Source organism: Notolabrus celidotus, chromosome 20 (assembly GCF_009762535.1).
Source record: "Notolabrus celidotus isolate fNotCel1 chromosome 20, fNotCel1.pri, whole genome shotgun sequence".
Taxonomy (NCBI): domain Eukaryota; kingdom Metazoa; phylum Chordata; class Actinopteri; order Labriformes; family Labridae; genus Notolabrus; species Notolabrus celidotus.
Genome location: NC_048291.1, coordinates 7,543,487 through 7,567,506, shown reverse-complemented (window position 1 = coordinate 7,567,506; position 24,020 = coordinate 7,543,487). Strand labels below are relative to the sequence as shown.

The 24,020-nt window shown below is 39.1% G+C and overlaps 2 protein-coding genes across 2 annotated transcripts; both read left to right on the top strand.

Annotated features, from left to right (window-relative positions):
- Positions 1 to 1,430: 1,430 nt before the first annotated feature.
- Positions 1,431 to 6,412, top strand: nudt9 (nudix (nucleoside diphosphate linked moiety X)-type motif 9; the record flags this gene model as incomplete). Its single annotated transcript, XM_034711428.1, has 8 exons — positions 1,431 to 1,627; positions 1,946 to 2,233; positions 2,385 to 2,474; positions 4,388 to 4,474; positions 4,572 to 4,683; positions 4,958 to 5,104; positions 5,198 to 5,282; positions 5,391 to 6,412. Coding segments are annotated over 8 exons (1,152 nt in total), but the record flags the coding sequence as incomplete, so codon positions are not given.
- Positions 6,413 to 10,344: 3,932 nt separating this feature from the next.
- On the top strand, positions 10,345 to 17,672 carry si:ch211-11k18.4. Its single transcript, XM_034712090.1, has 12 exons — positions 10,345 to 10,607; positions 12,034 to 12,145; positions 12,793 to 12,886; positions 13,126 to 13,180; positions 13,707 to 13,847; positions 14,291 to 14,451; positions 14,547 to 14,645; positions 14,749 to 14,894; positions 15,106 to 15,277; positions 15,366 to 15,478; positions 15,640 to 15,724; positions 17,036 to 17,672. Exons 1-12 carry the CDS (start codon positions 10,490 to 10,492, stop codon positions 17,093 to 17,095), a joined length of 1,356 nt encoding a protein of 451 aa, XP_034567981.1. The 5' UTR covers positions 10,345 to 10,489; the 3' UTR covers positions 17,096 to 17,672.
- The last annotated feature ends 6,348 nt before the right edge of the window (positions 17,673 to 24,020 follow it).

The following is a 24,020-nucleotide window of genomic DNA, read 5'->3' as shown; positions in this document are numbered from 1 at the left end:
ATATTTGCTGAGCTTACAGCGTTATGCACACTACTGTAGAAGCATGAAAACTGGGACATGTTTTGTTGTGATTCTCCATGCTGACATGTTGACTGATTTGGGTAAATATAGAGAGAAATAAATGATATTTTCGTCAGTCAGCAGTGTTGGTCTTGTGTAGTGTTTGGTGAATTTATTATATATTTGCACATTCTCTGTGTACTTCACTTACAGTGGGCTACTCTTATCAATGAGAAGTAGAATATAAAGTGTTTTAGGTTGGCAACAGCAGTGTGTAACTGGTTCAAACAGAATGAAGTCATATGAAATTGTATTTTGTATTTTATAATTAAATTTTTGCTATTTAAGAGCTGGAAGAGAGAAACAGCATCTCGCTTTTCCTGTATGTCTTCATATATATAGTGAAAATTGACAATAAAAACCTTCGAATCTAGAATCTTGAAACGTGTGTGTTACATATGGTAACAAAATGTGGTTTTGTGGAGTGTTTAGTTTTTACAAGAGTGTTTCATTTTGCAAATGATCTGAGGTATTCTGCTACTTGTTTGTGTGGTTGTGTGAACTGTGTGTAGTGTTTTGACAAAATGGTGCCTGTTTTCAAAATCATGTTTAAGCAATCCAAAAAACCTGTAAAGCACCTTAACCCTCCTGTTATGTTCGTTTCTCTGGAACAGCAATAATGTTCCTGGGTCAATTTGACCCGGGGCATATTCAATTATTCAAAAGTGTCAGAACCCCCAAAAAATCCCAATACAGATTTTTTTTAATCTAAATTTTAACTACATTACTAACCATTTAAATCAAGTTTTAGTCCATTGGTGTTCTTTAATTCTCACAGATCATGGTTCAATGAGGATAACACACTCGTTTTTCATTTAAATTAATGTTAACACTTTTTTAATGTACATTGGAAAGTCCTAAATATAAATACAATAGTTTTTTATGACAGATTTTATTTTATTCTATTTTACATTTTGGCTTTTTTTTCCTTTTTTTTATGAAGTGATGTTGATAAATTAACACGAGACACCTCTTCTGTCACATGCTGCCCAGATTTTTATGCTGCATTTAGCAGGTTTGGAAGGCATATATTGCCTAAAATAGACTTTAAAAAGGGTCAATTTGACCTGCAACATAACAGGAGTGTTAAATGCAAGTAAGTATTTCAAACAGAAGAACATAGAAAATTGCATGGAAATAAATTAAACTAGGTTATCTTCACAGTATTTTATAAGAATAAATGTAGGTAATCTCATGTTTTCGATAGAATTTAAATAAATGTTTTCTGATATAATTAAAAAAATTGTTTTAATAAATATATTTGATTATTTTTCAGTCAGATTCACCCATATTTATCAAACAACATAAAGATAAAGGTAAACGTAAATAGTGGAAACTTATCACCATAGAAACGAGTGCGACTGCCGTAACCGCACCCCTTTTTGTCTACGTCATCACGCCGGGTGGTGGACTTCCTGGATACTGTGCTTCTGCATGTTGTGGTTCTTCTGATTGATTTGTCTGAGGGGATGGTACATTTTCTTCTGAGACCAAACTGGATCGGCCGGATTCGTCTTGCCCTTGCTCTCTTCGGACTCCCGTTCACCGTGTGCTCTCCCGGACTCAAGTAAGACCCGGAACCTTTGTTAATAATTCATATTTAACAAGTTAAAAGCCTTATCATTATGTAAGACACTAAACTAAGTTAAATTATTGAGACATATGTGATAGATAATCCTGCTCTGTGACAAGCTGTGAAGTTATTTAATCCCACCAAACTATAGTAACTGACAGTGAGTGACAGATTAATGCTGTTAGTACTGAAGGATTGTTTTCTACAGAGCCTGAAGTGAAAGTATGCCGGGTGTTGCCGGACCGAGCTGCTGCAGGGAAACCAGGGCTAGGCTTTCTTACTGATTTATGTCTCATGTTTCTCCTCCTGCAGGTCCCCCCTCTCCTGTTCATACTCCTATCCCTTTAGAACAAGTCCGACCATCAGACCAGTCACCTCCAGCCTCTGTCTCCTCTACACGACCAGTGCCAGGACGATGCCATCCTCAGCAGCTCCTCATGTGAAGGCCAGGTGTCCCCTGTACCCAGGGTCCAAACTCAAGCGCTTCGTCGTCCTTGATGATAAAGTGGACTGGAGTCAGAGCTGGCCTCAGTATAATCCAGTCAGCCACACCGACCCCGCAGTGCTGAAGAAGCCAGCATGGGCAGATCCTGATATCAGGTGAGCAACAGTTATCTCTTTTTAACGAGATATTCATCATTTTCTTGGCTGCTTTCAGACTTTCTGTCTGCTAAAGATACTCTTTGCCTTCAGAGATATCACATATCAGAGTTACACTGGTCAGTGCTGATGTGGTCTGCTTGTCTCGCAGCGCGTTCTCTCCACAGTTCAACATGGTGGATGGAGGTGTGGACAGGACAAGCTTTGAGGGCAGCTACAAAAAGGAAAAGGGGAAGCCGCTGTAAGTCAGAGAAAAAAAGACTAAAACAATTTCTTTTTTTCTGCTAATTCATATTTTGTGATTTCAAAGCCTTCGAGTACAGAAACACACTCTAAAAAAACTGCATTAGAACAACATCTTGGATATATAACCAGTTTAATTTTGTTTTATTGTATAGTTTATAAAAATGTCTTTCCTAATATTACTTTTACACAAGCAGTAGTCTTTGATGTTGATTCTCAGTTTGATCCGTAATATTGGCAATGCTTTTACATTACAAGGAGTGCTTTTATTAAATATACTGTACATGTCCGAGAAGTTGCTTAATGAAGTTTTAATTCTAATGTACAAAGATGTTTGGAGAATCCATCAGAGCAGAGCTTTAAAACCTGTTGCTCCCAGGGATGGTTTTACCAACGAGCCTAATGGACACAGGCTGTAACAAGACCAGAGACTCAGCTCTAAGTGACATCTGATTTTAAAACAACCAAAAAGATTCAAATAATAATCAATTTCATAGCTAAATTACTTCAAGATGATATATAAAAGAACTAGAGAGGGGACAAAGAGACATTAAAAAGAGACGGATGAGCCTGGAGTTACCAAAGGATTCAAAATTAGAAACAAAACAGACATAAGATGACAGAAATAGAAAAAAATTTAAGCGTAATAAAGTAGTGAAAACACGATACAGACAAAAAACATAAACAAGGGGAGACAAATAACAAGACTATAACAGAGAGAAACAAACAGCTGCAAAGAGATAAATGAACGCCAAAGAAATACAACACACGGACATAAAGTGACAATTTTATGTTTTTTATTTAGATTTGATTTAAACAGGTAAACCTCAGTGAGATTAAGAATCTGTTTTACATGATTTTCCTGACCAAGATCAGCAGCAGAAAGTCACCAGTCTAAGCATCTACAAGCTGATGCATCGTCCTCTGATGCCTTCAGTCTGCTTTTAAAAACATTTAAAGACACAAGCTCACTCAAACCCAAATTCAAAACTCTTTTTTCCCATTCAAGGGGGCCGAAAGCAAAAAACAAGTTTTGCGAATGGGTCGTTTAAATGAATAAAATGACATAAAAAAGAGGGAAGCACATTCAGAATCATAAATACACTACCAGTCAAAAGTTTGGACACACCTTCTCATTCAATGGTTTTTATTTATTTTAATTATTTTCAACATTGTAGATTAATACTGAAGACATTAAAACTATGAAATAATCTGGTTTTGCCATAATATGGGTTACAACAGTAGTCAAGTAGGGCTATCCATTGTGTACTAACCCTACCTCTGAACAACACAACTGATGGTCTCAAACACATTAAGAAGGCAAGTCATTCTACAAATGAACTCTTGACAAGGCTCATGTTAATTAGAAACCATTCCAGGAGACCACTTCATGAAGCAGACTTAGAGAATACCAAGAGTGTGCAAAGCTGTCATGAAGGAATGAGGGGGCTACTTCACAGAATCTAAAATATAAAACATATTCTGGTTTGTTTAACACTTTTTTGTTCATTAAATAATTCCATATATTTTCTTTCATAGTTTTGATGTCTTCAGTATTCATCTACAGTGTTTCAAATAATTAAAATAAATACAAACCCTTGAATGAGAAGGTGTTTCCAAACTTTTGACTGGTATTGTACATAAATTATCAAATAAAATGAATAAAAAAAGACACAAAGTTATTATAGAGTTGCAAAAATCAAAGCGGGATGAAAACAGCCAGTGAGACATAAACTTCAACAACAGCTTATAAAACTTTAGAGTGATCCAGAGCGACCACAAAGAGATAAAAAGACACAAACCACTAATGAAGTCCAGCAAAAGATCTGTGTTTGTTTTCCTGTTTTCTAAAATGTATCAGACCTTTTTGCAAACATGCTGTTCATTCTTTAATTTTTGGATATATTTTAGAAATCCTCGTGGTCGCACAGGAGTGACTGGCAGAGGTTTGTTGGGGCGGTGGGGACCCAATCACGCTGCAGATCCCATCGTCACCAGGTGAGATTTACTCTACACATTAGTGTCATACAGATACTCAAACAAACATAGATTCAGAAACCTGATGGCCTGATGTTTAACACTGTCTGTCTGTCAGGTGGAAAGTTGATGCCAAAGGAGCAAAGATAAATCACTCCGTCTCCAAGCGGCCCATCCTGCAGTTTGTGTCCATCAAGAGGAAAGACTGCGGGGAGTGGGCAATCCCTGGGGTCGGTGGCTTTTACATTTCTCTTCCTCTTGTTGATTTTTATGCAGATGTACTTTTTCGATGAGATCTTTTAATTATCTCACTTTCCATCTCAGTCGTATCACTCTTCTTCTTAGCTTTTACAGCACCATCCATAATATTCCCACGGCTCCTTAAGAAAGCTCAGAGTTAACAGAAGTGAAATCATACCATGACATCAATTGGTTTGAGTGTTTTCAGATAAGAACTATTGTGATCCTGTGACTTAAACACGTCCCTGTACTTGTCTTTTTCAGGGGATGGTGGATCCGGGGGAGCAGGTGTCTCTCACGCTGCAGAGGGAGTTCTCAGAAGAAGCGTTAAACTCGCTGACTCTCCAGCCATCAGACAAAGCAAAAGTCCACGAACGCATCACCAAACTCTTCAAAACACCTGGGTTCCAGGTCAGTTATTGGACACTCACCATGTTTACTATCACGTTTCTATCAACAGGTGGTTCTATTTGCAAAGCTCATATTTCTTTGTGTCTTTGTCAGGTCTTTAAAGGCTACGTCGATGATCCCAGAAACACTGACAACGCTTGGATGGAGACAGTGGCTGTTAACTTTCATGACGAATCAGGTTTCTATAACTGTTTTCATTTTTTAATAGTCCCACATAATTAATTTCTCAGGCCTTCCTTCAGCCTCATTGCTTGGCTATATCCGACCTCTATTTCTCCTATCACAGGTAACAGTGTGAGTGAGCTGCCTCTGCAGGCCGGCGATGATGCAGGTCAAGTGAAATGGGTTGATGTTGACTCGTCCTTCCCGCTCTATGCAAGTCATTCCCGTTTCCTGGAGCTGGTTGCCAAAGAGAGGAAAGCACACTGGTAACCAACGAGCAACGACTCTGACCTGACCATGAAGGAAACATGTAGAGCCTCACTGCAGTTGGCATGCATGACGCTTTGTCAAACCCTGACCCTTACTTATTTAAATATAATAATCATAATTAGAATAATGGAAGCCAATTATGCAACTCATTAATTTGACACTCATATGTAAGTCTGTTATAGAGCAATGTTGTGACTGTGCCGCCTGAGACATGTATCGCAGAACCTACACTAAGTGAACTTTGAAAGTTGTAAGCCTGAAAAACACATGTACACACATTTTCCCAACAATTTGCTTCTTTAATTTTCTTTATCACAGAAAAGAAAGAAAAGAGCAGAATATGTACTTAGAACAAATGTTTCCTTTACATAACAGAAGCAGCAGTGTTATTTATTTTGCTACAGTTACACACCAAAAGGTGAGAGAGGAGGGTGAAGTTTTAATGATTTTTAAGAATAATCAAATAAAGAACAAAAAACTGATACAATCAAAGACAAGCAACAAACACTCACAACTTCGTACATGTACACATACAGTCATTATTGAAATCCGAAGCTTTTGACTCTAAACTCCTAAAACTTCACACAGCTATCAAGGTGAGCTGCATGTGTGATCACAAACGACTGAATTCAACTCAATATTTTTTCCTGCCATCCCCTTGGTAAAACTTTGGGTGAGCTGATGTGAGAAGGAGAAATTCAGGAAAATGTACGGGGTTATGATGTTTATGCCCAGAAGAGCGCCTCATAACAGGATGAATAAAAACATCTGAGGTTGATGAAGGAAAATCATTTTAAAGATGAGATCAAGGAAGATGTCTTCATATCAGTGTGTTTATAAATTGTATTGAGATAAATTTGAAATCTGTCACCATTATGTCTGTCTCTGTTGCTTCGTCCTCCATCATCTAAATGTCACACTGTGGCTTTAGCAGCATGACTCTGATGTCACTCCCTGCCTCCCAAGACTCAGTTAGGGGGGAGAAAATTTTCCAGGGAGTGCAGATGTGAAAGTACGGAAGCTAATCAAATTCTGCTCTGTTTTTCTGAATTAAAGACATACGTACTGCTACAGTAAAATCCTGCAAAGCCACATTGGGATATAGTGTCTTTATCAGAAATCAGAACTACTTTATTTATCCCAGGGGGGGAAATTCAGTTGTTACAGAATGCTCTTATACACAGTATGAAAAAGTCAAAATGTTATTGGAAAGAAGGAATAAAATAATATAAATTGGATTAATAATAAGTATATACAGAAGTGCAGAATAGTTAGGGTTTGCTATATACAAAAGCGCTGGGAATTAAGGTATTATATGCAGTACAGGATTTTGAAGTGGCAGGGATATTGCACAGTGTATTTCACTTTATTGCTGAGAGTACAGGTTATAGTTCAGTCATCAGAGGAAAGAGTTGTGCAGTCTGGTAGCCATCAAATTAAATTTAATAACATAAATGGATATAAGACGATGCATCTGAAATGCATTTAAGCTGGCTACATAGTGACTCAAGAGACAATCAGACAATTGATGAAAACACTGGTCCCCACAGAGTGCAGCTGAAGTGCTGATTATCTCTGTAATTCAGAAAAACAGAACAGATTTTTTTTATTCAGAAAAACTTTTCTCGTAATTCTGAGATACTTTTTTAAAAATTTTATTTAACCTTTATTTAACCAGATAAGAGACCCATTGAGATCGAGACCTCTTTCACAAGGGTGACCTGGCCAAGAGAGGCAGCAACACACGTCATAGTAAACAAAACAGACAGATAACGACAACTAACATTAAAATATAAAATACAAGCAATTTGATAAAATAAAGTGCAGAAGTTATTTTACAGTAACAATTTAAGAACACAGGCACTGCTTATCTTGTTAATTCAGACAAAAAAGATGTCTTCCATATGAAAGAGGTTTATGTTTGTTTTGTGTTTTTGTAACTCTTAGGATACGAGCTATGAATATTTGGCGTAAAGTGGATATGTTGAGAAAATAACTGGAATGAACTCGTTATCACAAAAAGGAGTTAATATGAATGTAATGTATGTCCTCTTCAGGTTCAGGAAGTATCCTCTTAGAGTAACACTTTATTGTATTAGCTCCCAAAAAGATCCTACAAGCACACTCGTCACTGTCCAGACTTTCACACGTACATGACATGCCATGGCATGATGATGTGCAAGCAGAGGTGTGTTCAAAGGCTTCACTCTTTGAGATTATCTAGCATAATCCCAAAACTCTCCACACCCCTGTCGATAAACATTCAGCTCTGGTAGAGCACCAGACTTCCCTGTCCACTTTCCAGCTCATCCCCTGATATGTTTACAGCCAGAGTCCTAATCAGGTGTTTCTGCTCTGTAATTCAAACTGACAACATACCATGAAAAAGATCCTCCAAAAGGTAACTTCAGTCTTTTCTTTACGTTGCCTTGTAAGTAAGTTTTGACCTGTCGCAAGGACAAGCTCAAAATAAATAGAGAATGAGTGATCAAATCTTCTTTATGCAGGTTTTTATTGCCACACTCAGTGTTCTACATTTGGCTTTGTAGCTTGCATTTACATTTCTTGAAAAGTTTTCAAGTAAATTTTAACCCTCAAATGTTCCTCAACTTGCATTGAGAGCATTTGACACCATAGTGTCTCATTTCTTATTTTCTACATTGAAAGTGTAAGTTGTGAAATCTTCTGTTGATTTGGTCAGTCTTCATCTTACAATAAATGTGTTTCCTTGAAGTGTTCATTGAACATTGTGTTGTCTTCTCAAATAACATCTTGAAGTGTCTCAGCTGATATAGTCACTATAGTGACTTAAATCTTTACAAGCTAATGCTAACCTTTGGACCTTGTTCACAGACATTCTGCAAAACCAATAAAAATGCAGTCATTTGTTTTTATTCTTTCAAAGAGATCTCAGTAACAACTCATTCTTTTACAATCCACACATTTTGAAATGAAGGGACAAACTATTCAAGGGAGACTAAAAAGAGGGGAGAATTTCCTTTCTTTGAGGCTAAACTGCTCTTTTCATCAGACAGTCCCAAACACTACAGGCTACACATGTATTATGCATGATGCAGTTTAAAATCTTTACTACATCAAGATATCTAAATGACTCTGAACCTTACAGACAGCAGCCAGTTACACTGCAATTTAACTGCAATTATATCTTTAATATTCAATATTCAATTATATGGATGCTTATCATGCCTGATCAAAGACATGATGTCAAGGACTTAAAGCTTTCAGCTTGACAGTATTGTGGATTTGATTTCCAGGCAGCTTTATCTGTGTTTAGTTCTTAATCTAAGTATAAGGGCAACCTGCCAACATTTAAATTGAATCTGCTATGTCACGCCATTCACTTGAACACTTCACTTGGCTGTTTATTCTTTCAGTGTTTTTTTTTTCAAGCTCAGGATCACTTCATCCTCTAATCTCATCTCCAGAACATTTATTTTAATAGTTGATTATAATAATTTGATATTTGTCCACCTCAGATTCTGCTGTTTATTAAAATGTCTGTCCTTTACTTCAGGGGTTCCCAAACTTTTCAGCCTGCAATCCCCAAAAATATATGTGCCAAAGACTCACGACCCCCCACTGTCCCTCAAGGTAATTTAATGTGGCTTTATTTAGCTGGTCTGCAGAAAGTTAGCGTAGCTATATGAGCATGTGGCTGTTTTTCCTGTGCCGTTATGAATGAACCTGCTGCTACTGATGCTTTTAATCATGAACTGTTCACTAACCCTAAACTTAGGAGTCATCTGGCACAAAGAAAAGCAGAAAACTCATTGCGTTCAAGGTTTTATTTCAAGTTTAACTACTATTTTTGTCAATAATTTGATAATTTGAAATTTACTATTTTCAGATAACTTTTGCCATCATTTTTTTATGCATTTTTTCAGTATTTCTTTGTTCACCACAAGTTAACAAATCATATACATAGACTGTAAATAAAATGGTCAGCGTTGCTCCGCCTCTTCCCGTTGTACGGTTCTGAAGCCAGAAAATCCCACTCCTGGGCACAGCCGTTGTGCAGCCAGAGCCGGCAAAGCCACTGTAACGAGCTCTGCCCTACAGCGTAGCGTCACAATACGCTGTGTGTCCTTCGAAGTTTCCCTCTACGGCGTCTGTGAATCAAAGCAAACCCAGAAGTAAAACCCCGTTTTTTAAACTAAACACTAACGAAAAAGAAACTTTTCAGGAAAAAGAGGCCTTGAACAGAAAACAGTCAAATACTAACTACATATCACCATAGCATACGGATGTGAGAAACATTCGTAATACGAAGTGTATTTATTTTTTAAAGTTTGACTGTATTTTTTTACCTATACTGCAGCCAGCCACCAGGGGGCAGACAATCTGCTGAAAGCTTCACTTCCAGCCGAGCGAGATGCAACCCTGATTATATATCAGTAATACAAAACCAACAAAGAAAAGCAAAAATAAATAAATACAAATATGAAATAATAATTAACAAATAATGATCATAATTAACAGTACAAACAACAAGGAAGATAAAGGTTAAAAAAAACCTAGGTAAATAAACAAAAAATAATAATTATAATAATAATAAATATTTTTAGAAAATTAAAAAAAATATAACATTCTGGAATAACTCACGACCCCTCATTTGTGTTTCGCGACACCCCAGGGGGTCCCGACCATAGAGGTCCCGACCCACACTTTGGGAACCCCTGGTAAAGTATACTTGTTCGATATCACCTTTAGCCAACAGAAAACTACATTTCCCAGAGGCCTTTGCGACGGAAAGCCGCTCTGGCTGACGACGTGGCTCAGTTACGTCGCACCCCCGTGTTTCAACCGACGGACCGGGGCGATTCAAACCAGACACGCCGGCCGGCCTTGTCCACAGAAAGTTCAGAGAGTCGCAGGTTTCGGATGCTTCAGCAAGTCTTCTCATAACTTCGACACATTTTCTTCTTTCTGACCATGTCTGGGAAAATCAAGAGCCGAAGTGCTGCTAATGCAGACGCGATCTCAGGCGGTGTGTCCTGTGATGAGCGCATCTTACGGGACTGTCACCAGCTGTACACGGAGCCGGACAGTGGTGAGTTGGCTATCCAATAAATGTCCAGTTTAATTATTTCCTACGAATTTCTCAAACATTTACCTTTTTGATAACAAAGTTCACATATGTGTGTGTTTGCTGGCCGGGGTCAGCTAGCTGGCTCATAACGCTCAGTAATCCCTGTTGCTGGTGGGCTAACCGTTAGCTAGCTAACCACCAGGTGTTTTGTGTATTTTCTTGCCGGTGTTTAAGGTGTTCCTGAAGTTAGCCATGCAAAGCTGGAGCAGACAGTGTAAATAATGTGTTAAAGGAGATCCAGAGTCACAGGGTCTCTGTGACATCGCTCTTAATGCGCTCCGTTCAGAGCTGTGTGAGACCAGAGAGAATGCTGCGTTCATGTCGCCCCGGATCTTTTCATTTCTGGAGTCCAGAGTGAAATCTTTAGTGTTTCAATGTTTGTTAAGGAAAACAAGATCTACACAAAGCATCCACATAGACATTCAGTTTCATATAACAGTACAATTCAAAGGCCTCATCTCACAAACTACAGTATCACTGATTTGGATTATTCATTCCTTATAATCAGGCAAAACTGTCTTCATCAGAGCATGAAGTTAACAGTAGAACAAGATCTTATCCCATCCTCACCCCTCCCTTAACCCTCCCAAGGAGTGCTACCTGACTGTACGCCAAAAGTAGATTATTTCAGCTCTGTAAAAAGGAGAGAAATAAATCTAATTCTTTCTAAATGAAGTGTTTCCGTCATCTCTGTTAACCACAATTTGAGAGTAGGTGCTTCTTTCTTCTTCTAATAATAGGAGGATCAGTTTCTTAGCAGTGAGCAGCCCAAAAGATAAAAGACATTGTTTAGAGACTTGGAGATTCCTGAGCCCCTCCGACACCCCAAAGATGATCAACAACCTCAAGAACTTGTGAAAGAAAACTAAAGATTCCAATCCAGAAATTCTGCAAGCTGGGACACAGGGCAAGGACATAGCTTCATCAACATCAAACAATGTTGTGCATTAATGGAACACTTGTGCACATATTTCAAGCTTTCATTCCAGGAATTGAAATCTTTTTAAGGATGTTAATGTGTTCACGGTGCTCTGTCTTGATCAAATTGAAATGTAGTTTATCTTAGGGTTAAAAACGAATCAAGGCAACCCTAAGTGGACAGAAAAAAGTAGTTAGTCATGCCATTTAAAACCTGAATTTTCCTCTATGTCCACCAGGTTGAATTTCTCCTTTACCCTGTCATATGAAAGAAAATTCACATCGGTCATAAAATAATCTTACACCTTGTCTTAAACATTGAGGCTGATAATCCTGATCTCACCTGTCTGACCTGAGTCCTTCAGCTGGAATTTCAGCATGTTAATGGCTCCACCTTCATTTACAACAACAGCATCCTCTGTAGATTAGTCATCAACCATTACCTTGTCCTGGTTCTTTGTTTATGCAGGGTTGATCACAGTCGCTGAATCTGTTGGTGTGAAGCTTCTGCCGCCCAGGAAGAAGATCACAGTGATGCTGATGGGAAACCACTCTGCTGGGAAAAGCTCCTTTATCAACTGGTAAATATGTTTTTACAGAAATGATGGCTTACATGCAACACAATAAAAAACACAAGAGGATACATCAGGAATGACAAGTTTATAAGATGTGGCAGGTGATTAGAATACTTTCTTTTGCAGCGATCCTGGGCACAGAGTTGTTAGCAATTTATCAGAGTGTTTCTGTGATAAATACATCATGGATGAGTGCAGCAAAGATCTTCCTCTGATCTTTGTGTCAGCTGCTACAGATGATGCCTTCATTGATTTTATGTGAACAAGTTTTATGTGGTTATGTTTGAGCATTGGAGTTGAGTTCCTGCCCCGGTGCATCTCTCTAGGCGTTTTTCGACTACAGGGACTTTACCCCTGAAACACAGAGGAAGTTCCTGTGAATGCTAGTTTTAAAGCTAGTTTAGTTTTTTATTAAGATTTCTAAATATTATTTAATATAATGTTTTTTCTCCATACGTCACTGGCCTGATTTGCACAATCTACCTGGGACTTCAGCCCGCGGTCGAAATGCAGACAACAATGGGGGCACAGGAACCTTTAGTTCCGGGGAAAGTAGTTCTGGGGGCTAAAAGACCCCAGGACTCTTGGTCGAAATGCACCTTCTGTTTCTGTGTCACCTGTTCTCTTCGGTAATGCTTTGTGTTTTCTGTCAGGTACGTTGAGGAGCACATCCAGCGTACTGGAGTGGCCATTGAGACCCAGGGCTTCAACTTTGTGACAAATGGCCGCAAGAGAGAATCTCTCACAGTGAGTCAATCAGTGCAAAATCCATAAGGGAAATTAATTGTGGGGAAAAAAAAGTTTATTCAGCTATATGCCTTCTTCATTTTCAGAAGGCGTATAGCCAGTGAGTCAGTTTTCATAGTTGTTACGTTAAATCAGCTCATCTCTGGGGATTAAATTGTGACTAGAGGTCCTGATATACATGTATCAATCTCTCTCTGACTTTTTCAAACCATCAGACTTTCTGTTTTCTGTGTCTGTAGGGAAATGCCACCCTGCATCTGTATCCACACTTCAAGCCTCTGCAGGAGTTCAAAGGTGAGATTTTGGCTCTTTCACAGAATCCTTCTCTGTTCTCTTCTAAAGCACAACACCAACACATTTTGTCTCTCTTCACTGATACACTCCCAAAGTCTGAATATTCTGAAGGAGAGTGTGGCGACAGCCCCTCAGTGATTTTGTCAAAATGAAACGCTTAACGCGTTGAAAGATCGATACAGTGCACTCTCAATTTAACAATCACACCCCTTGCGACCTACCTGTACATACAGCCTGAACACAGGCTCAATGAAGAGCAACGGAGCCATGGTCCAAAAACTGTGCTTCCTCCTGGTATGCAGCTCATCTGCCAGTGATTACATCTTCCTCTACTTGTACTTTCACATAACACCATAGTCCACATGCCAACTACTGTGTTAACAAGGAATTACAACAAATCAAACATTCTGCACACAATACATGGATACAAATACAGCTCCAACTTGTACTAAGTACATTAAGTTTGATAGTAAAACTGTAACCACGTCGTTCATCCCAGTAACCAGATCTTTTTTCATGTGTCCAGGTGTTTCAGAGTACCTGAGCACAGAGATCTGCACGTCCAGACAGAAACGTTTCAGTCTGGTGACGTTTGTGGATTCCCCGGGGTTGGTGGACGGTGATATGAAGTATCCTTTCGATGTGGACCAGGTCCTCTTGTGGCTGGGTGAGTTCGCTCTCACTGATTTTGTCTCATACTCAGGTTATCAAGGGTCTGCTGAGAGTTCAAATACTGGCTTGTGTGCTGTATATTAACACCTTTTATCTTACTTACTGAGCTGGAAGTGGATTAAGTGGATTTTGGAAATAAATCAAGTGGTTGATAAACCCAACTTGACTCCATTTCCCCTGTGAATATGTTCAATTAGTCTTTGCTTTAAAGGTAGCCCTAAAAAAATCACACATAAAGTCTGGGTAAACATTTCTGCTGCAATATTTTTGCACCATTATTTAACTTTCTAATGACGCTGACATGAAACTGAAGCCCGTCTAAACAAGGACCAAAAAGTAAAAATCCTACACATAAAATAAGAAATCTGTGTAAACATCTGACCTACATTACAGATGTGTCATTGCTTTACAATAAATGATGGTCCTCTTCTTCCTCAGGGGATCTCTGTGACCTGATTCTGGTCTTCTTTGACCCCATGGGTCAGGCTCTGTGTAAACGAACCCTCAACATCGTGGAGAGCCTGAACGAGAAACACGGGGATCGGCTGAGATTTTACCTGAGCAAGGCTGACGAGGCCGGAGGAGAGTCTGACAGACAGGTAGACTTAGTTTAATGGAAGATCGAGAAAGTGATGTTTCCTCTCTATTTATCTGTTTATTTATCTTTTATTCCCTCGCTCTTTGTCTGTTTCAGAGAGTGATGATGCAGATCGTTCAGGAGCTCTGTAAGCGGCCTGGTCTCAACAAATGTGGTTTTGACATGCCGACCATCTACGTCCCAAATCCCAACAAGGTGAGGGTTTATCTGTGATTGTGAACTTCCTCATACCTCTGCTCTCTTCACTTATTCCTCTTTGCCTTTTAATGAAATAATTTCTCTCTGTTCCGGTTTTCAGCCGAGTCGCTGTGTGAACCAGATCGAGGAGGTTTGTCGCACCATTGAGAAAACCATCAACCAGACGGTCCAGAACACGCTCAACTCTCTGGAGAAGGACTGCGAGATCATCAGTGAGGCCATCACCGACACAATCTTGAATGACAGGTAACACACACAGACACAATGACAGGTAACACACACACACACACACACACACACACACACACACACACACACACACACACACACACACACACTTTAGACCTGTTTTCTTTGGGTGACTCAGTGCAATCACAGAAGAAGAGTTTCTCATCCAAACTCCAAACAGTAGCTCCGTTGAACCCTCAGAGAGTAACCTGCGTGTCTTCTCTCACAGACAGACGAGTACTAGAAACCGGCGTGCGCGCTGTAAAGGTTGCCTCCTTACCCTGCTGGGCTTCAGCGTGCCTATGGCGCTGATGGCCTTGCTGGTGCTCGGCACACTGTCACAGGAGCTGCTGGAGATGGGGCTGGGCCGTCAGGGCACAGAGGCGCTCTCCGTCTACCTGGTGAGTTTCAGAATAGTCCACTGTGTACATCGCTTAATTTACGTATGAGACGGTAAAGTCTCATCGTACCTTCTCTTTGAATCCACAGAATCCAGTAGTGAAAGTGTTGGACTCGCTCTCTGTGGAGCAGCAGCTGTACAGCTGTGCTGGACTCGTCCTGTTCTCCTTCCTCCTTCTCCTCATCGCGCGCTTCTCCTTCAGGTATGAGCTCAGCGTGTGAAGTTCTTCCTTGCCTGCAATACCTTCATTTTTTTAATCTGCTATTCCACTTTACAGTCTTACATTTCCCCTTGTGCTATCAAGAATAGTCCCGTGAATAACTCCACCATCTGTTGATCTCTACCTTTTTAATTATTTTTCAGAACTCAATCAACCCTGTCCGGCAAACAGAAGAGGCAGCTGCAGGAGAAGCTGGAGTACGTCCAGGAGGTGGTCAAGACTAAAAAGGTACCACGTCTGTGTGTTTTACTGAATATGACATGTACAGGTAACGTTCAAACTCCACCAGATCTGTGTCCGGTCCGTCTCCGATCTGTCACAGCACCAGATCTGATAGGTTTCTATTCTTGTCAATGTGTTAACTTCCACTGGATACACTCTGTTGCGTTCCGGCTGCGTCCCTGATCCGGCAGGTCAGAGCCCTCCGGATCAGATACACAAGACTTCTATTTTTGCTGGATGCCGGAACAAGACGCATCAAGTTTAAAGATAGAGCAGGACAGGAAGTCAGGCACCAAAACAAAACAAATACATCTGGTTAATTTTCAGAATAAAACACTCCGTTTTATCACCAGATCGTATTTCACTTAACTACAACAACAAACCATCATGATGAGCAGAGACAGGCCTGGAGTCAACAGGTCAGAGGTTTTCAGAGGACCATAAAGACAGCATGGATGAGGAGAGGAGGAGGAGAATCGTTGATTCAGTAATTACCACGGGAAAACCTCAATCTCGTGACTCCGGCGGTCCAGCAGTCCTGTGAATGTTGACGGACGAGAGAGCCCAGAGCCAGAACTCAGCAGATTGGAGTCGGACTGGACACTGATCTGGTGGAATTGGACATATGAATTTCCCCCCACAGGGGATCAATGAAGTTCTCTTATCTAATGTAATCTAATAATAATAATAATAGTCAAAGCAGTATTGGGGTGTGTTTGACCAAGCGGCAACCTCCGGTCTAAAGTAGTCCAGGAATTGCTTAAAACTGCAGTTCATCGAGGATCCGCTTGAGGCTGGCTCGGAAGTACCAGAAACCACATACACACCAATTCAAAATAGACGATCTTTACAGCAGAAATAAACATGTTTACAGCCTGGTACAAAAGACGAGTGTAGTCTTGATAACTCATTTCTCCATCTGCACACACTGTACTGTGGGTGAATTTTTTTCTAACACTGCAATTTCTAAGATATTGAGATTACGAGTCTTCCAATGAGAGGCACAGCTGACTGGATTGACAGGCGGGAACACTGTAGCTGTTGGCTAGGAGGCTCAAAGCTCGCCTCTTTACGTCACAATCGCTCGACAGCAATATGGCTGCCGACGACGATTGGCCTCAAAACAGCGCTTCAGAAACACGTCCACATTTTATACAGTCTATGGGTTTGACCCTTTGAACTCTGCAAGAAATAACCTCATCATGACAAACTTTAGTGATTCTGTTTATTTTTTTTGAAACCGTTTTAGAAAACTTCAAAATGTATGGATGTAAACATGACCATGCTGATTTTGTTTTCTGTTCTGTGTCTCTGTAGAAGAAGCTGTACGAGGATTATCTCCGTCAGAGCGTCAGCGATCAGGACATGGACCTGTGAAGACCGAGACATACAGAGCCAGCTCCCAGCACTTCCATCAGAAACAGTTCTACGCTGCCCTCCGTATGCTCATAGCTGTGGTGCTTTAGGTACTGCAACACTTCTTACCCATTGGTTTACCTCTGTAAAAACTCAAACACTTGTTACTTTGTTGTGAGTGTTTATTTACATGTTTACTCTGTGCCTCTGCTCCACCCTGAGTGATGCAGGATGAAACCACTTTAAATATTTAAACTTTGCAAACTATTTATAATATCCGTGTATCAGAGAAACTGTATTTTGGTTAAACAGCACTGTTACATGAGTCACTTTGTACAAGTCTTTGAAGACTTTACCAGCATTTTCTACAGTTTATCATGAAGTCACACTCCGGATTAATATCATGAATGTTTGTGTGTTGGTTTATATGTAGGATGTTCCGTAATGAACATTTCTACTGTCACTGAAGGAAATAACCAGGAATCAACCTTTGTACCTGTCACCAGTCCAGTTTTTGTACTCTCCTGCTCTACGTCGTGACCATGTTTTAATGAAAATGGACTCAAATAAAGATATTAAAAAAAAGTTTGAGACATGACTCATTACGTTTGATTTCTTCAGATTCAACTTCAGATGTTTTTTAAACAAATAACCTTATTTTTATTTGGGTATTCATGATAAATAATGAGTTCCTTGACTCTTAAAATGATTAACAGTCTGACAAACCTCATTATTTTAAGGCAATAAAACGATTTTCTTTAAATACATTGTGATCATAATTTCTGAGTTTGATTTGATGTCTTTATTTCAATCCTGTAAAAGTAAAATAGAAAAAAAAACAAACAAGTAGAAAAGAAGAAATAGTTATACAAAAGAAACAAAATCAATCAGTTCCATTAGCAATCACTGAAACATTTTACTTCACATGTGCGAAAAGGAGTAAGAAGAAGTTAAATCTTATCTAATCCTACCCCTTCATTCACTATTTTCTGGCATTATACTAAATATATACAGCTCTGGAAAAAATTAAGAGACCGCTGCAAAATTAACAGTTGCTCTGATTTTACTATTTATAGGTATGTGTCGGAGTAAAATGAACATTTTTGTTTTATTCTATAAACTACTGACAACATTTCTCCCAAATTCTAAATAAAAATATTGTCATTTAGAGCATTTATTTGCAGAAAATGACAGATGGTCAAAATAACAAAAAAGATGCAGTGTTTTCAGACGTCAAATAATGCAAAGAAAACAAGTTCATATTCATTTTTAAACAACACAATACTCATTTCTTAACTTAGGAAGAGTTCAGAAATCAATATTTGGTGGAATAACCCTGATTTTTAATCACAGCTTTCATGCGTCTTGGCATGCTCTCCACCAGTCTTTCACATTGCTGTTGGGTGACTTTATGCCACTCCTGGTGCAAAAATTCAAGCAGCTCAGCTTTGTTTGATGGTTTATGACCATCCATCTTCCTCTTGATCACATTCCAGAGGTTTTCAATGGGGTTCAGGTCTTGATCTGGTGGTCCTTCATCCACACCTTGATTGACCTATCTGTGTGGCATGGAGCATTGTCCTGCTGGAAAAACCAATCCTCAGAGTTGGGGAACATTTTCAGAGCAGAAGGAAGCAAGTTTTCTTCCAGGATAACCTTGTACGTGGCTTGATTCAGACGTCCTTCGCAAAGACGCATCTGCCCGATTCCAGCCTTGCTGAAGCACCCCCAGATCATCACCGATCCTCCACCAAATTTCACAGTGGGTGCGAGACACTGGCTTGTAGGCCTCTCCAGGTCTCCGTCTAACCATTAGACGACCAGGTGTTGGGCAAAGCTGAAAATTGGACTCATCAGAGAAGAGGACCTTACTCCAGTCCTCTATGGTCCAATCCTTATGGTCTTTTGCAAACCCCAGCCTGGCTCTCCTCTGCTTCTCATTGATGAAGGGCTTTTTTCTGGCTTTACACGACTTGAGCCCTGCCCCTAGGAGCCTGTTTCGAACCGTTCTTGCCGTGCACTTCACCCCAGCTGCCATTTGCCATTCTTTTTGTAGGTCACTTGATGTCATCCTACGGTTGTTGAGTGACATTTGAATGAGTTGACGGTCATCCCGGTCAGTGGAGAGTCGTTTTCGCCCTCTGCCGGTCTGTAGCTTTGTTGTCCCCAATGTCTGCTACTTGACCTTGTTCTTATGAACAGCCGTCTTAGAAATTTTAAGGATGGAAGCAACCTGACGCTCACTGTATCCCTCTGCCAGTAAAGACAGAATTGAACCCTTCTTTTCCTCAGTCAAAACTTTTCTTTTCAACTCTTTTGGCATGGTAAATAGTTATTTTTTGATTCCAATTACTTTAGAGGTACTACTAGCACTGTTTTTGCCATCCAGCTGGTCCTACTGCAAGAGAATAGTGATGACCTCAGCAGTGGTTTTTATACTTTTCCTCGTTAAATAAGATTTGTTTCAGGTGATCACCTAATCAGTACCTCATTAAGTAGAATGAGGTGTGCTTGTGTTGGAATTCAACATACACTGGAATGGAATGGCTGTCATACATGTAGAGATGCTGATTTCAGAAAAATGTGCAGTGGTCTCTTAATTTTTTCCAGAGCTCTATATTATACACTCCCACAAGTCAAATCTTCATATTTACACCGACAATCAATGATTCTCATGATTCTAGATACTTGTCTTCCTCCTTGTACCTCATGAAAATCATTTCTTTGTACTTCTTCTTGAACTGGATTATGTTCTGACATTGCTGTAGCTCCATATTGAGACTGTTCCACAGTTTTACACCACAGATTGAAATACAAAAACCTCTCCTTGTAGTCCGAACACTCACCATCTTTAATCTTAACTTCCCTCTTAAGTTATAACCCCTCTCTCTTCAAAGAACAATCTTTGAATATTTCCTGGCAGTAGACTTTTCCTTGCCTTATACACAATTTGGGCAGTTTTAAAATCTACAAGGTCAAATCATTTCAATGTTTTGGATTTGAGGAACAATGAATTTGTGTGTTCACAGAAATCAACATGCTGAACTATTCTGATGGCTCTTTTCTCTAGTACTGACAGTGGTTGTAGTGAGCTTTTATAAGTGTTTCCCCAAGCCTCAGTACAGTAACTTAGATATGGTAAAATAAGTGAACAGTAGAGAATGTGTAGTGATTTATGATCCAGAATGTTCTTGGCTTTGGCGAGAACTGAAATGCTTCGAGACAGCCTGGATTGAATGTGCTTAATGTGAGGTTTCCAGCAAATTTTAATAATATTGATAAAAAAAAATCATTGCTCTAAGGTGCTAAACTATTCAATTTTGTTTACATATTTTGTGGTGTTTAATCAGTATTTTTAGTCAAAAAACATTATTGGTTATAGTAAATACCTTTTTAAAAAATCCGAAATTTGATGTATTTTCTTAATTTCGAGACACTGACATTTTAATGCAACTGATCTTGTTCTGAGGAATTAGTTTTACAATATTCTGTTATAACTTTGAGATACATCGTCATATTTTTTTTTCAGTATTTCATTCTTCCATCCATTATTCATACTGCTTATCTATTTCAGGTCAGGCGGGCTGAATCTAATCCAGTGAGAGAGCTGTCACTTGGAGAGAGGTAGGGTAACACCTGGAGATAGAAGTGATAGGTCGACAGTCTATCAAAGATCTCACATATTAAGGCAGACCAGCATTCGTACACACGCTCACAGTCAATTTAAAGACACTATTTAACCTATTGAGTCTGTTGCTGGACTGTGGGAGGAAGATGCACCATATGGCCTTAATAAATCAATGTCACAATTAACTGAACAATTAATAAGTGATTATTTTGGGCTCAAATGCTCAACTATTACAGCTGTAATTTTTGTTTTTTTAACCTTTGCTGTTTTAATGGTGTGTCCTGGAGCACTTTGGGATTTGCTCAGAATGTAAAGTGCATTATAAATAAAATGTATTGTTATTATTGTCATATTTTTTCTGAGGAGAGTGAGTGTCTTATCTTTGTGCTGTTTAAATAATTGATTGAAATACAGATGGACTATTTATGAACAGAATTTAAATAAAAGATTATGTCAGTTGGAGGCTCTGAATGTCTCCCCTGATTGATTAGTCTTGATTAACTGCCCATCCATAAAATATCTGGTCAGGAACCATTCCTGCTTTTGGAGAATGTGGAATCCCATTACAGAAAGGCTCCTGCCTGGCTGGGTATAGAACCAGTGACTCTTTTGTTGTGACCCAGCAGCACTGACCACTGCGCCATCCTGCAGCTCCAGTATATCAACTTTAGATTAAAAACGTGTTCAATATAAATAAATCATATCTTTGCACCATTTATGAAAAAAGTTCTGTATCAGTGTCAGTGATGCTCTTTAGATTAAGTTTGACCTTTTTGCAAATAAACATTCTGCATGTGTTTCGACTCAGGAAATGTTTTGGACTATTTATTTTGGTCAAGGAGTTAAATTCAGTCTCTGCGCACACTGTCTAGTTCTAGTTGTCTGCTGTGTTTTGGTCCATGCAGCCGAAAAAATCAGGACATTTTTAAAGCCCAAAACAATATATGTAATATAACACTTGTGTATGGTTTGGTAGAAATATGCTCAGACTTCCACTGCCTCTGCTGCAGTGTTTTCTTTGCATCACAATCCGTCTCACTGCAAACAGAAGACAGATATTACAGATATCAGATTTCTGGATGAAAATCGAACCAAAGCATGTAAGAGAAGAAGGGTCTGAAAGTCAAGTAGAATCATATCTATGAATAGCCACACAGCATGGCGATATGAGGACTCTGATTTAATCTTATATAAATAAATGTTTCAAGCCCCAAAAAAAAAAGTGCAGCACCCTCGTTTGATGCGGATTACAGTTAGTGAGCAGACTAAAGGTACAGTTGTTTTTAAACACAGGAAACTAGCAGGTGCAAAAAGACTACACATCAAAGCACATGCTGATGAAATACAGTTTACTCATCTAATGAGCTCTCTCTTAATATCTCTGTGATTTATTGAGGAGGGCTGCATGTTGGTGCAGTGGTGCTGTTGCCTCACAGCAAGAAGGTTCCTGGATCAAATCACCAGCTGGGCAGGAGCCTATCTGTATGGAGTTTGCCTGGCCTGTCGATATATGTACATGTACTGATATATGTACTGATTGCCTCAAAGAATAGTGACTGTGTAGAATACTATGTTGAGTGTAATTTAAAGAAAAGACAAAGATCCCTCTGAACAGGAAACTTCAAGAGGAACTTGAGTCATGGCCATCAGTTTCAGAATCTAGTTAATGCAGCTTCAGAGGAGGACAGAGTTTGTGTATATGAGGAAGGTGAAACCGAGAATGAGATTACTTCTCTGTTTTACTGTGCTATCTTTGATGAGCAGGTGTGCTGTATGGGGTAGGAAAGGTAGGAGGATTCTTTGGACTCATGACTGACAGGAGACTTTCAAAATAATTGCACATGTTGTGGTGGGGCCCACAATCACTGGCCGAGTCAACAAAGATAAGACTAAGTTGGATTTTGTTTTGGTCAAACTCCCCTGTCATTCTCAGAGAAATTCAAATTCACTGCAGATCTTACATTTGACGAAGAAATGACAGTTTCCTCAGACTCTGCAGGAAGAGCTGATCTTCACCAGGTTAAACTATGTAGTGACCCTGGTTATAAAACGTACACACAGCTATTCAAATCATGTGTGTGTCCTGTTTTTGAGGGGGTTTGGGTTTAGTGTAAAAAATCCAAATGTGAAACCCTTTGAGCTTTGTGCTGTTTTACGGGTGTTCATAATGTTTTTGTTAAATACCTTTCAACAGCGTAGGATGGATTGATTTTAGAAGGGCAAATGTCTGAGGTACAACATTGTGGTCATTCCTCTTTATGTTTTAACATGTATGTTAATGTAAATATTCATTTTTCCTCTTCATGTTGATGCTATGTTTTCCAGTGTCTCATAACTGTTATGATTGATCTTTTTGTGATCGCATACATCAGAAATCGATACACAAATAAACAAAATAAATATTATTATTACTCAAGAAGTTAATAAAGATTGTTTCACATTATTGTTAAAACATTATCTTCGAGTTATTGAACAAGAAAACAGATGATAAAAGTTGGTGAACTTGGATAAAGGCAGAAATGCTTCTTTGATAAGAGTGAAATAATAATAATATTTTTTTACCCACTTGTCGAAACACATGATCGCTGGTAACATAAGTGATCAGATGATGTTTTGTGTTTATTAAATATGAATGTGTACATTCATATATGTGTGGATGTACATCATATTATCTCGAGGTACAGTGAAAGTTAAGACACTAAGTTTGACATGTGACTTTGATTTTGTGTTTTTGACATGACGTCTGTTGAATGAATGACCAATTTGTTTCTCTTCTGCCAATGCTTATGCTTGTGCTAGTGGGAATCCTAATAAAAAAGAAAAAAAAGAAGTAGTAGTCAGAAATTCAGTAGTTGAATAACCTCCCCCCCACACACACACACACTCTCACACACACACACACACACACACACACACACACACACACACACACACACACACACGCGCGCGCACACACACACACACACATACACACACACACACACACACACACACACACACACACACACATTATTTTTATTGTTTTCACAGTTTTACAAGGAAATAAGGAGATACAATTACATGTATTACACATACATAGACGTATCAAATCAACCAAAACCCCACCCTCCACCCCCACTAATTTATTACACTTCTTGGTTGGGGGTCAATATATTATTTGTAATTTACACTTTTTCAGTTCATAATCTTTTTTGATTTGATTACTGCCGAGGGTTACTGTTTATAAATCCTCTGGCATTTCCATTATATGAGTCAAGTCGGTTCCCATTATGTAATTAATAAAAGGGTCCCAAATCTGGTGGGAATTAGGTCTTTTTT

Excerpts from the sequence above, each read along its gene's own strand:
- si:ch211-11k18.4 (XM_034712090.1), top strand. The coding sequence starts at position 10,490 with ATGTCTGGGAAAATCAAGAGCCGAAGTGCTGCTAATGCAGACGCGATC. Across the intron at positions 10,608-12,033 it reads GTACACGGAGCCGGACAGTG|GGTTGATCACAGTCGCTGAA; the intron begins GTGAGTTGGCTA and ends TTGTTTATGCAG. Across the intron at positions 14,646-14,748 it reads ACGTCCCAAATCCCAACAAG|CCGAGTCGCTGTGTGAACCA; the intron begins GTGAGGGTTTAT and ends TCCGGTTTTCAG.